General features: G+C 44.5%; 1 protein-coding gene across 1 annotated transcript in view; it reads right to left on the bottom strand.

Annotated features, from left to right (window-relative positions):
- The window catches only part of LOC139414324 (protein Wnt-4a-like), a 28321-nt gene extending 24015 nt beyond the window's left edge, over nt 1-4306 (bottom strand). The window contains exon 1 of the mRNA XM_071162242.1: nt 4230-4306. Coding sequence (XP_071018343.1) covers nt 4230-4306 — 77 coding nt within the window. The remainder of the gene's footprint in view (nt 1-4229) is intronic.
- Nucleotides 4307-13964: the final 9658 nt, after the last annotated feature.

Genomic DNA, 13964 nt, shown 5'->3' with positions numbered 1-13964 from the left:
TTTTTTTGCCTTTACCTCCCTTATCTCACCTCATTTGCTCACATTGTATATAGACTTATTTTTCTACTGTATTATAGACTGTATGTTTGTTTTAGTCCATGTGTAACTCTGTGTTGTTGTATGTGTTGAACTGCTTTGCTTTATCTTGGCCAGGTGGCAATTGTAAATGAGAACTTGTTCTCAACTTGCCTACCTGGTTAAATAAAGCTGAAATGAAATAAATCATGTTTTTTTAAACATTGGTCCTCAAAGGCTTGGACTGACTCTCTTCTCTGTATACATCAATGATGTCGCTCTTGCTGTTGGTGAGTTAATGTTAAAAGTATGGGATCCTGTCAAGCAATTGTCTATGAAAACACTGTATGGGTGTTAAAAAAAAACAATCATAAAATGGTGGTTCAAGCCCTGAATGCTTTAAAAAAAAAAAAAGTGTTATTATTTTTATTTTACCCCTTTTTCTCCCCAATTTTGTGGTATCCAATTGTTGTAGTAGCTACTATCTTGTCTCATTGCTACAACTCGGGAGCGTCGGGCTCGGGCTCGGGAGAGACGAAGGTTGAATGCCATGCGTCCTCCGATACACAACCCAACCAGCCATACTGCTTCTTAACACAGCGCTCATCCAACCCGGAAGCCAGCCGCACCAATGTGTCAGAGGCTACACCGTGCACCTGGCAACCTTGGCTAGCGCGCGCTGCGCCCGACCCGCCACAGGAGTCGCTGGTGTGCGATGAGACAAGGAGATCCCTACCGACCAATCCCTCCCTAACCCGGACGACGCTAGGCCAATTGTGCGTCGCCCCACGGACCTCCCGGTCACGGCCGGTTACGACAGAGCCTGGGCGCGAACCCAGGGACTCTGATGGCACAGCTGGCACTGCAGTACAGCGCCCTTAACCACTGCGCCACCCGGGAGGCCACAAGCCCTGAATGCTGATTGGCTGACAGCCGTGGTATATCAGACCACAGGTATTTCAAAACATTTATTTTTAGTGCTCTCATTAGGTTGGTAACCAGTTTATAATAGCAATAAGGCACCTCCGGGGTTTGTGGTATATGGGGTTTGTGGTATATGGCCAGTATACCACGGCTAAGGGCTGTATCCTTGCATTGCGTTGTGCATAAGAACAGCCTTTAGCCGTTGAATATAGGCCATATACCACACATCCTCCTGCCTTATTGCTTAATTATTAAACGGGCTTGACGTTTCAAATTCAATGAGCAATCTAAAACAAATAGGCGAGGATTATGATATTCTCCCCAGGGCCAATTCACGGGGGTTTATGTTGAGTAAATAAATTAAACTGAAGCAACAAACATGTAGGCCGAACCCCTGCATTCCCTTTGACAAACGCCACAATTGTGTCAATTAGGCTATATGATGACGCCCCCCCTTCAAGCCGCACGCAGGTGCAACAGGGAAATCGCTCGCGCCATAGGATAGGAGAAAGAGAACGAGACGAGGGCGAAAAGGAGGCGTTGACCGACAAAATAATGAACAGTAGTGGTCTACTGCAGGCCCGTCAGCCCCGATTCTAGAGAGACATTAGGAGTATGACTCAGCGCTCAGTAGCCGATGAGTGGTTTAGAGAGGGAGATTGAAATTCACACGGGATATTAGGCAATAAGAAAATGAGTTAGGGTACAAACAAATAGTTCACTCAACAGTGTTCCCGTCGAACTGGGAATTGCATCATCGCTTATCCAAAATTATATCGCTCATTTTAAACATTCATGAGATTTGGCAGGCGTATTATAGCCTAAACAAATTGTATACTAAATTGTAATTAGCCCCCCATTTTTTTCATGGTGTTATGTTGTTTTAAAGGACCAACAAAGAAAAGGCATGCAATAAGGGTATAGGCTACCTATTCAAAAATAGTGTTCATTAGATGTTCAATAGAATGACAATGTTAGAATAGCCATATTGCAAATAATTGGCTGACAGATGTCAGCATAGCTAAACACAGAAACACTTTGATATATCTGGAAATCATGATGACATCAGACCATTAGGCATTTTGCCGTAGCACTACACAGCTGATTCCAAAAATAAACTAATCATCGAGTTTTGATCATTTGAATCAGCTGTGTAGTGTTAGGGCAAAAATCAAAACGTGCACCCCTTGGGGTCCCGAGGACCGAGTTTAGTAAACGCTGCATTAGACCATTCTATGATCTATCGCCTGTAATTGACTACAGGCCTTTTCGATTTCAGCAAAGAACAAGACGAGTATGTAAAAGATCATTCAAATTACCATGAGAAAAATGCTCTGCGTTAGCAGACACAATTTGGAGATAAATAGGCCTATGCGGTGAGCCATAACAAGTTGAACATGTTTCAGAAAAAAAACTAAATTAAACTGGAAGTCTACTACAAAATTTGGTAACATAATCTAAATCGACCATTTTATCGAAAACATCTGTTTTTCGTTAAATAATGGCTAAATACAATGTTCTTATTCAACGAACCTGCATGCAGACATTGATACGAATATAACTTATTGGAAAATAATGATTCCAGCATTATGCTCAGTTGCTCAATATAATCTATAGATCATATTCGATTCATTCATTAGATGTGACTAGTTTTGTGTGAATACAGATCCATAAAATTATATTCCCATCATATTGATGCCAAAATTAGACTATTACCTTCGAATTGAAAAACTCTAATAAAATATACTTTCAACATATACATATACTTTCAAAATCTACTTGACCTATCAAATATTTGCAATATAGGCTAGGCCTATAAACTTGCTTTTTAAAAACATTTATCTTCAGTGAATTTTTACATGATCTGACCTACAGAGAATTTTCCTCTGCAGTATTTGTTCTGAGCCCTGTTTCCCCTCTCCTTTACTTGTGCTGCTCCCAGCTGACAGGTCTCCTACACCGGTGCCGGGAGAATGGAGAGGGGGGTTGGGGCTGTTTGGTTCAGGGCTGAGGGGGAGAAGTGCACATCCTCCTGGTCGATCCCGCAGACAGAATAATCATATTTAGCAGACTAGCAGAGAGGGTTTTCACTGCGCGTGGAACATGTCTGCACACGCCCGTTCTGCTCTCTCGCCACACCTTGAGTCCAAAAACACGAGCTGCCATCAAACCCTATGGCACAATTAATAATCAACTATCTATGTTTAACATAATAATACAGGTTCAATGTATGTATAATTTGATGACATTGTAATGCATGTGGCTACTAAATGCACTCATCAATGTATTAGCAATTTATCAATGCATAATGCAAGATTGAATGGTGGCTTATGCTATATAAACTCTAATAATCATAATAATTTGATAAGGCTATCCTCATGTCCACAGAGCCCATTTCTGTCAACATATACGATATTATATTCACCAGTTATGCGATACAAACACTAATCATTCAAATAAAAATGCTAGTCACAAGTATCATAAAAAGAAGGACAGTAAAACCCAGAGCTGTTGCTTAGCGCTCTCTCTCTCTCTCTCTCTCCGTCTCCCCTGAGGTATGCAGACCCACCTAACCACCTCCCACCTCTGAGAGCAAGCACGCACTTGTGACCGAACAGCGAGGCTCGTGCAGCGGGGAGAAATGGGCAATAATGTGCAATGTGCTCATAGTGTAGTTAGTCTGGCCCTAGTCACTTACTCAGTGTAGGCTACCCTGCACATTGCAGGTCCCAGGGGACAACTGAGACTGACAACTAATGGTGTTTTGCCTTGACAAATAGCCTATAACGGAATTGGGCCTTGCACACTCAGATGCACTGACACTGGCAGCTTCATCGAGGTAACAGGCAAGGTGAGATATTATTCTTATTTGACTGACAGGTGCAGAAGACCTATTATAAAATTGTTAGCCTATAGCCTAACAGTCGAGTGGATGAGTGGAGTGGTTGGGTTAACAACGACAGGGCATTGAGCTGTGCACTACGGACACACAGAGATCACAGAGACAGGGACAGGCAGAGAAAGGGACAGACACAGGGACAGCGTCAGACACAGGGACAGCGTCGTGATAATGACAGGAACAGGGGAAATGTGAGGTTTGGGATGGTTTGAAGAGAGACGGAGGAAGATATTTTGGGAAGAGTGGAGAGAGTAGTGAAAGTGCAGACTGGCCAGGTTTCGGGATGGGGTGTGGAGGCGAGGGAGAGTAGGTGGGCAGAGAGTGGAGGGAGGCAGAGAGGGGAAGATGCAGAAAGGTGAGAGAGGAGTTGGAGTCCGTAAACTTCACTTACAGCCAGTTACTGGCGTTGGCCGAGAGCAGCGCGAGGAAGAGCATCAGCAGGGACCGTAAAACATATTCCGCGGTCATCGCGAGTGCTACCAGGAGAGAAAAATCCCAAAGAGAGTTTAAGTAATCCACAGAAAGTATGGCAGGGATCTCTGCCACGCGCTCCCAGGGGGAGGGACGAGAGCTGGCGGCGGTGGTCTAGTGAAGTACCGGAGATACGTGGGACCCCGTTAAATACAGTTAATCCATCATCACACATCCACATAGATCAACCGGAGAGGCGTGAGACTCGCAGCTGTGTCACCCGGTCCGTTCGTCTCCTGCTCTCTCTCCACACAGAGAGAGAGGAAAAGATGGGAGGATAGGGAAAAGAGAGGATGCTAAAAATACACAGAAATGATTTTTTTCTGTGTCACGGCGCCAAACTCGGGATGGCTGGGACTGAATTGGAACCTTCTTATTTCACGTGTTTACTCTCGTTCCTGTTTTCGCGTTAACACCACCGGGCGCGCAATGAGAGGGGCAGTAAAAACCTTAACGACTTCTTCTCGAGTTGGAGTTGTAATCCCTCAGGTGCTCTCGAGACGCTCCTCGATTGCGGTGTTATTGCTACTGTGGTCCATTCCAACTGATGGGCTTTGGTTCTCTTTACGTTGTCACACACACATTCACGAAACACACTCTTCACACAATCTTTCACAGCCTGCCACTGTGCGTTTGCTCTGTGGATGGCACTGAGAGGGGAGAGAGGGTGAAAGCTGACTTTAGTGGAGGGGCGGCGCGAGGCTGAGGGGAGGTATGGGAGTGAGTTTGGAGATGAAGGCGGGTTCAGTGCGTTATGAAGGTATAGTGGATGTCTCTCTCTCTCTCTCTCTCTCTCTCTCTCTCTCTCTCTCTGTGTGTGTGTATTCTGCGCCGTTTTAGAGCTCTCCTGGGAGGATGCAATAGCGCAGCCATTCACCGCGCTCCACACACACACACACACACACACACACACACACACACACACACACACACACACACACACACACACACACACACACACACACACACACACACACACACACACACACACACACTTCTTGGCAAAGTCTTGCTCAACCCTGTCCCATGCCAAATATTCTGTGGTCAGAAGGCTATTTAAAGCCTCACTGAAAATCACTGTATTTTAGACTGCCTTAATAATGGTGATAATGGTACAAATAGTAAGCCTGAAAGGTATAATATTACTATGACTACTACTACTACTAGGCCTACCGCTACTACTATTACTAATAATATTAACACAAATATGAATAATACAATTAGTAATACAAATAGTCTGGAGTGTCTTTGTGGGATATGTCAGTCAAGTCCCGACCAATTATCGCAGCAGAAATGTCCATGTAAAAAGCAGAATATTCATTTGCAGACATTAGTCTAAAAAGGAAAATTCCACAAAAAAAGTTTTTGTATTTGTTTCATTAGTCTACTGCTGATTCATTCCCCAAATGTTAACATGTCAGCAATCAAGTTTTCAAGATACAGTGGTTTGCAAAAGTGAAAGAATTCACCCCCCTTGGCATTTTTCCTATTTTGTTGTAATTAAAATAGATTAATTTTTTTTTGGGGGGGGGGGTTTGTATCATTCGATTTACACAAAATGCCACCACTTTGAAGATGCAAAATATTTTTTATTGTGAAGCAAACAAGAAATAAGACAAAACAACTGAAAACTTGAGCATGCATGTATTCACCCCCCCAAAGTCAATACTTTGTAGAGCCACCTTTGCAGCAATTACAGTATATCTCTATAAGCTTGGCACATCTAGCCATTGGGATTTTTGCCCATTCTTCAAGGCTAAACTGCTCCAGCTCCTTCAAGTTGGATGGGTTCTGCTAGTGTACAGCAATCTTTAAGTCATACCACAGATTCTCAATTGGATTTTAGACATTTAAATGTTTCCCCTTAAAAACCACTCGAGTGTTGCTTTAGCAGTATGCTTAGGGTCATTGTCCTGCTGGAAGGTGAACCTCCGTTCCAGACTCAAAACTCTGGAAGACTGAAACAGGTTTCCCCCGAGAATTTCCCTGTATTTAGCACCATCCACCATTCCTTCAATTCTGAGTTTTGGTTGGCGGCCCTCTCTTGGCAGGTTTGTTGTGGTGCCATATTCTTTCAATTTTTTTAATAATGGATTTAATGGTGCTCCGTGGGATGTTCAAAGTTTCTGATATTTCTTTATAACCCAACCCTGATCTGTACTTCTCCAAAACTTTGTCCCTGACCTGTTTGGAGAGCTCCTTGGTCTTCATGGTGTCGCTTGCTTGGTGGTGCTCCTTGCTTAGTGTTGTTGTAGACTCTGGGGCCTTTCAGAACAGGTGTATATATACTGAGATCATGTGACAGATCATGTCACAGATTGCACACAGGCGGACTTTATTTAACTAATTATGTGACTTCTGAAGGTAATTGGTTGCTTCCAGATCATATTTAGGGGCGTCATAGCAACAGGGGTGAATACATATGCCCCCACCACTTTTCCCTTTGAAATTATTTGGATTTTTTTTAAACAAGTCATTTTTTTCATTTCACTTCACCAGTTTGGACTATTTTGTGTATGTCCATTTCATGAAATCCAAATAAAAATCATTTAAAATTACTAGTTGTAACGCAACAAAATAGGAGAAGCACCAAAGGGGATGAATACTTTTTCCATGCACTGTACATAACTTTCAAAATATAGAAAATGTCACAGTATGATGCTTGATTACTAACTTGTAAAGCATTTTGGGACTGTATCAAGACTGGACTAATGAGGCCTCCTGAGTGGTGCAGTGGTCTTAGGCAGTGCTCAGGTGTCACTACAAACTCGGGTTTGATCCCGGCGCCATGTCTAGGTCCAAGAGGCTTCTAAACAGCTACTACCTCCAAGCCATAAGACTCCTGAACATCTAATCAAATGGCTACCCAGACTATTTGCATTGCCCCCCCGCCCTTTACACCGCTGCTACTCTCTGTTGTTATCATCTATGCATAGTCACTTTAATAACTCTGCCTACATGTACATATTACCTCAACTAACATTGACTCTGTACCAGTACCCCCTGTATATAGTATCGCTCTTGTTATTTTACTGTTGCTCTTTAATTACTTGATACTTTTATTTGTTATTCTTGTCTGTATTTTTTGAAACTGCGTTGTTGGTTAGGGGATTGTAAGTAAGCATTTCACTGTAACACCTGTTGTAGTCGGCGCATGTGACTAATAACATTTGATTTGATTTGAGGCTGTGTCACAGCCAGCCATGTTTGGGAAACCCATGAGGTGCCGTACAATTGGCCCAGTGTCGTCCGGGTTAGGGGAGGATTTAGGCTACAACAAGCATCATGTCGGCGGCCTGCTATGGGTACTTACCACCAGAATTACCATCGGCTATACACTGAGTGTACAAAACATTACGAACAACCTGCTCTTTCTATGACATAGACTGACCATGTGAAAGCTATGATCCCTTATTGATGGCACCTGTTAAATCCACTTCAATTAGTGTAGATGAAGGGGAGGAGACGGGTTAAAGAAGCCAGCATCCCTGTGGAACGCTTTTGTCACCTTGTAGAGTTCATGCCCCCACAAATTGAGGTTGTTCTGAGGGCAAAAAAGTGTGCAAGTCAATATTAGGAAAGTGTGCTTAATGTTTTTGTACACTCAGTGTACATTCCATAGGGTTCAGGGGTTTTTCCTGATCAGGTTACATTGTTAGAAAAACTTAAACCCATGTGCAGCACCTGGGATGTGAGAAGGTGCAGTAAATGAGTCAGACTGAAAGATCATCGTTGAGCTTCTGAACAGACTGGCCAACAGAGGGGGACAGTGAGTAATGTTGAGAGGTTGCTTGAAGATCAGGATCGGAACAGGGACTGGAGCACACACACACGCACACACTCAGCTACCCATAGTTCTATTGCGCTGAACTGATTTACTGGTCTTTGGCCGTGGGACAATACCACAATCCCACAGGAACAATACACATGTGATTGGTTTTCCTGCAGACGCCAGGGACGAGGTGTGTTTGTGAAAGTGTCTGTGTGTGTGTGTTATTTATCCCCTCTTCTAGTAGGCTATCAACCAGAGTCAAAACGTACAACTATTCTCTATGGTACATTCTTATTGCTATTCTTACGAGGACATAACTGTCTTGGAACATTGGTGCCAACATGGCTTCCATGAAAACTGTAAAACCCAAACAGTACAGTACCATTAGGCCTAGGGATACTCTACCCAAGATAACTCAAGTGTGTGTGTGTGTGTCCTTGTGTCCCTCTGATGCCCCCTGGGGTGTTTCCAGACAGCCCATTACCCTTAAATCACCTCCCCTCCAGTACTGTGTGTGATTGTGTCTATGTACAGTACATGGGTAAATATGCTGTAGGTGGCTGCCAGTCTCCTGCTGTGTGTTTAAGTGAAAATAAACCATTTTCCTCTAAGGACCCTCACTATACCCAGCATGCTGCCAGCCCACACACTCACATGTCTCTATGTGTGCGTGTGTGTATGAGAGAAAGAGACAGAGCGAGCAGAGAGAGAGAGAGATAACAACGGAGAGAAAGAGAAGAGAGAAAGATACAGGAAGCGAGAGACTCGGAGACAAAGATAATGTGTGTGTGATGAAGCTAAGTTAGGGGGTCCTGGGAGAAAGTTCTGCAGCATTTCTCCACCGCAACATGAGCTGGCTCATCCGTCCGTCACGAAGGTATTCTGGGGGGACAGGTTTTATATGGTCTCGGCCCACACACCTGGCCCGTTACCCTGGAAACAACAATGCCACAGGACCCCCTTACCCCTGGGCGTCACACACACAGCTGATGAGTAACCAGAGAAAGCAGGGACCTTGGCGTTGTGCTACACGGTGGCGCCTTGCACTGCAAACACACACACACACACACACACACACACACACACACACACACACACACACACACGAACACACACACATACATAACACACCACACACACTGCAAACACACAGATTTTAAATACTTTATTTGAATCCACCAATCACATTTACAAAAAAGGATCCAAACATTTCAAATGTCCCTGGATGCATGGCACTCAAGGGTACATAATCAACACCTTCTCCAAACAACTAGACTGCCTGTGACAGCTAAAACAGAGCAGTACTAAAGCCAATTACTTTGCCCTAGTTTTTGTCAGGCCCGGAATCTGGAGGCCACGCACTGCAAGCCTGTGTACATGTCTCAGACTGCCGAATATCAGTACCACCATCTTGCACCTCCACCCGAGGATGTCCCAGCGTGCCACAATGGACTGGTACTTAAGCAGCTTCTAGGCAAAGGCCTGCACCATGTAGCCGTCCAATGAGCAGCCCACTTACAAAATCAGCTCCTCCCCCTGGCCTCCCTCCACAACAACAATATCTGGTGTATTTGACACACAGGAAAACACATAATCATCAACATGGTTTGCAAGGTAGCAGAGTGCTAGATTATATGTTGTTGGTCAAACTTGCAGCTGTGCCTTCACAGTAAAGGTGAGAATGTCCTCGCCAATGGCAGAATTCTGGTACATGGAATGGGAGACTGGTCAGCACAGTTCAGAGCAGTGAGTTTCCCCTGCAGCCTCAGGCCATTCCAGTGTTGCAGTGGCTGCATGTGTCTGATACCAAGGAGTGTTGTCCTGGATGTAGGATGAAATGTTCCATCATGGGTGACACAAGCCTCAAGGCAGTCACTGGCTCAGTTTGCATGTCAGTCAGTGTCTACCTGAGCTCTGCTCCAGTCCAGTTGCACAGGTCGTTGAGGTCCGGCCAGTCTGACCAGACCAAAGCCTTCCTCCTGGAGGAAGCCAAGGAAGTTGTCCTCAGTGACCCTGGCCACTGGAACCTTCACAAACACACACACACACACACACACACACACACACACACACACACACACACACACACACACACACACACACACACACACACACACACACACACACACACACACACACACACTCACTCACTCACTCACTCACTCACTCACTCACTCACTCACTCACTCACTCACTCACTCACTCACTCACTCACACACACACACACACACACACACACACACACTACAATGGTCTGGACATTCAGCGCCATTAACTTCACCCTGTCTGAGTTATAATTATAGAAGCCTCAGTTTCTCATACACTTTCTTTTCTTTCTTTCTTTCTTTCTTTCTTTCTTTCTTTCTTATTCTCCCTCTCTCTTCTTTCTCTCTTTTTTTCTGTCTCATAGCCTCACACAACACCTGCTGCCTGAAGAAAGCGAGAAAGGAGGATGAGAAGGGTAGGGCAAGAGACAGGTGAGGAGGAGAGAACAGGTATTTATTGATTATTTCTCTGGAATCAGTCCCTGTTTCTTTTCCAGCCTTTGTAAGGGGTGTGCTGTTTTCCGGTTGATTCACTTTGAGCTAGACACAAACACAGGCCCCCACAGACACACATCCCTAAACACACACAGGACCACGAGGGAAAGTGTCTTTCTCTTATCTAAGATCGCATCAGGTTAAGTGGGCATTCTCCCCTCCACACACACACACACACACACACACACACACACACACACACACACACACACACACACACACACACACACACACACACACACACACACACACACACACACACTTGCAAATATTGACTGTGCTAGATTCAGTGATGGAAAAAGGACCCAATTGTCATACTTGCGAGAAGTAAAGACATCTTAATAGAAAATGACTCAAGTAAGGTGAAAGTCACCCAGTAAAATACTTCTTTAGTAAAAGTCTAAAAGTATTTGGTTGAAATATACTTAAGTATCAAAAGTAAATGAATTTGCTAAAATATACTTAAGCATAAATCATTTCAAATTCCTTATAGTAAGCAAACCAGACGGCACCATTTTCTAGTTTTGTGTACTTACGGATAGCCAGGAGTACACTCCAACACTCCAACACTGAGACATCATTTACAAACGAAGCATGTGTGTTTAGTGAGTCTGTCGGAGCAGAGGCAGTAAGAATTACCAGGGATGTTCTCTTGATAAGTGCTTGAATTGGACCATTTTCCTGTCCTGCTAAGCATTCAAAATGTAACAAGTACTTTTGGTTGTCAGGGGAAATGTATGGAGTAAAAAGTACATTGTTTCTTTAGGAATGTAGTGAAGTAAAAGTTAAAGCTGTCAAAAATATAAATAGTAAAGTAGAGTACATATACCCCAAAAAACTACTTAAATAGTACTTTAAATTATTTTGACTTAAGTACTTTACAACTGGCTAGATTTGTGGATGTTTCTCTCTCTCAGGGCAGTGTGTGTGGTGTAGTAGTTGTTTGGGTGTCAGGTTGCAACTTGCATGGTTCAGGACTGGATGCTATATCTTGACATGACCGTCACAACCACATGACCATGACCTAGCTCAACTGTGCCTCCACCGCATCAGCAGATCTCTTCACATACTATGTGAGCAGAATTCCCACTCTCTCTCTCTCTCTCTCTCTCTCTCTCTCTCTCTCTCTCTCTCTCTCTCTCTCTCTCTCACTTTCTCTCTCGCTTCTCTCTCTCTCTCTCTCTCTCTCTCTCTCTCTCTCTCTCTCTCTCTCTCTTTCTTAATTCAATTCAAAGGGCTTTATTGGCATGGGAAACGTGTCAACATTGCCAAAGCAAGTGAGGTAGATAATTTTCAAAAGTGAAATAAACAATAAAAATTAACAGTAAACATTACACATACAGAAGTTTCAAAACAAAACAATCTCCTCTCTCTCTCTCTCTCTCTCTCTCTCTCTCTCTCTCTCTCTCTCTGTTCACTGCCTGTTGAAGGTGGTTGGTTACTCAGTAACATCGGTTTCTGTCTCCCCCTGACCCCTCTGTGCCCCAGCCAAGAGGTCAACCCCCCTCCCCCTCTCCCTCTCTCTGACCGTATCCCTGTACTCATCCCTCCTTCTCTTCTCTGTGTGGGGGCAGCTCGGCCACTTCCTATGTTCTGTCCAGAGATCAGACTAACAACAACGTCCTGATCTGTGGTGGAAAACATCATCACTGGAGCTGGGTAAAAAGTTGGTATGGCTCTGTATCAGGAGGCGTATATTTACAGAAGAGGAATCAGGTATTGGGATGAAGTGATGATGGTGTCCATGAGTTTAGTGGGGTGAGCTGGATGGAGCAAGTGGAGAGGGTGAAGGAGCATAGAGGGGTGTCAGGGGTTAGGCCCGTAAATGAACAGCTGAGTGCTGTGATTTAGTCGGTATAAAAGCAGCCCAACTGTCATAACAAAGGGCCCTGACAGAGAGGAGGGGCCCGCAGACAAAGGGGAGTCAGTCAGTGGACCCCCAGAGGCCCATAGAGACACACACACATACATGCACACACACGCACAGTGCCCTGATGGCAGACAAAGGGGAGTCAGTACCTGACTGGGCTCTGAGGGCTGTCCCTCTGTAACCTTTCCAGAATCTTCTGAGTCCTCTTCCCCCGTCTGTCCGTCAGTCCTCCTCCTAAAGCCCTCTGAAGCCTTTCATAAGGGCTGAGTGTGGCCTCTACATCCTATTGGTCTCAGATTAATCACTCTTTTCTTCAGGGCCGGGGGGGCGTGATGATGGGACTACACTGAGCCCCCCTGACCCAGTCTCATCTCCCTGCTGGTTCATTGTGAAGGGGATTGGAGCAGCTTTGGCTTATTTCAGCCAGCCAACACTCTTATCCATCCAACCATCCGCTATGTGCCAACATCACTAATAGAATCAAAGACACACACCCTTTAAAAACCAACAAGATCTCACAGTCTCGTAAACATCTATGGGTGAAGTGAAAGTAGGTAAGGGTTAAGGTTGTTAAAACAGGAATAACTTGAAGGTTAAGCATAAAACACTCTATGGTTGAGTTTAGGCATTAATTACGACTGGTTAAGGTTAGGGTTAAGAATTGGGATAAACATAAAACATAAAAATTAGTGAACCCACGAGATTGAACCCACGATCCTCCGAGCCGAAGCGAGCGGTTCATGGTAATACGTCCTCACCTTTCCCCTATTGGACAGTGTTGAATGCATCTTCTGACGTCTTGGGGACATGGATAAACGTTGAAAACTGAAGTCTATCTGGTGTGATCTAGCAGCTAAAAACACTCACAAAGAGTTACTAAAAATTTGTCCACAGATGCACTAAATGCATTTCACAGAGTTTCAGGAAAAGTTTTCCTTGAAGGCTATTGTGCATGATCTGCGCTCAACCCCCTCATACAACCCCCCCCCCCCCCCCCCCCCACCATTCACTGCCTCCCCTCCTCTTTTGCCCAGGTCCAGGTCTAATAGGGTGTAATAGGATTGTGTGTAGCTCTGACCCTGCTCTTTGTGCTGCTGTCTCTCTCTGCTCTGTCAGTGTGCTTGATCCTGATCCCCAGACCCTCACAACACACAGGTGCTTTCACCAGGGTTTCCCAACCTTTAAGAACCAGGGTCCGGCTGGTTATGGTTCTCTATCTATTCAAACTGGTGTAAGGACTGGTCAGCAACTGGATAGCAGCATATAGGTATAAAACATGAGTACATAACTTGGATGGCTCAAATGCGTTAATAAGGAAAGAAATTCCATTGCATGAGTAGGTGTGTCCAAACTTTGACTGGAACTGTACGGAGTTCAACAAGTTCAGCAAACACAGTGTTTAACATAAAACATTTCAATGGGAGCCATGTTGGCACCAAATGTTCAATGGAAAAGTTCCAGTGGGATGCAAAT

The sequence above is a fragment of the Oncorhynchus clarkii genome, chromosome 7 (genome assembly GCF_045791955.1).
Source record: "Oncorhynchus clarkii lewisi isolate Uvic-CL-2024 chromosome 7, UVic_Ocla_1.0, whole genome shotgun sequence".
Lineage (NCBI taxonomy): Eukaryota > Metazoa > Chordata > Actinopteri > Salmoniformes > Salmonidae > Oncorhynchus > Oncorhynchus clarkii.
This window is presented reverse-complemented; position numbering and strand designations above follow the sequence as displayed.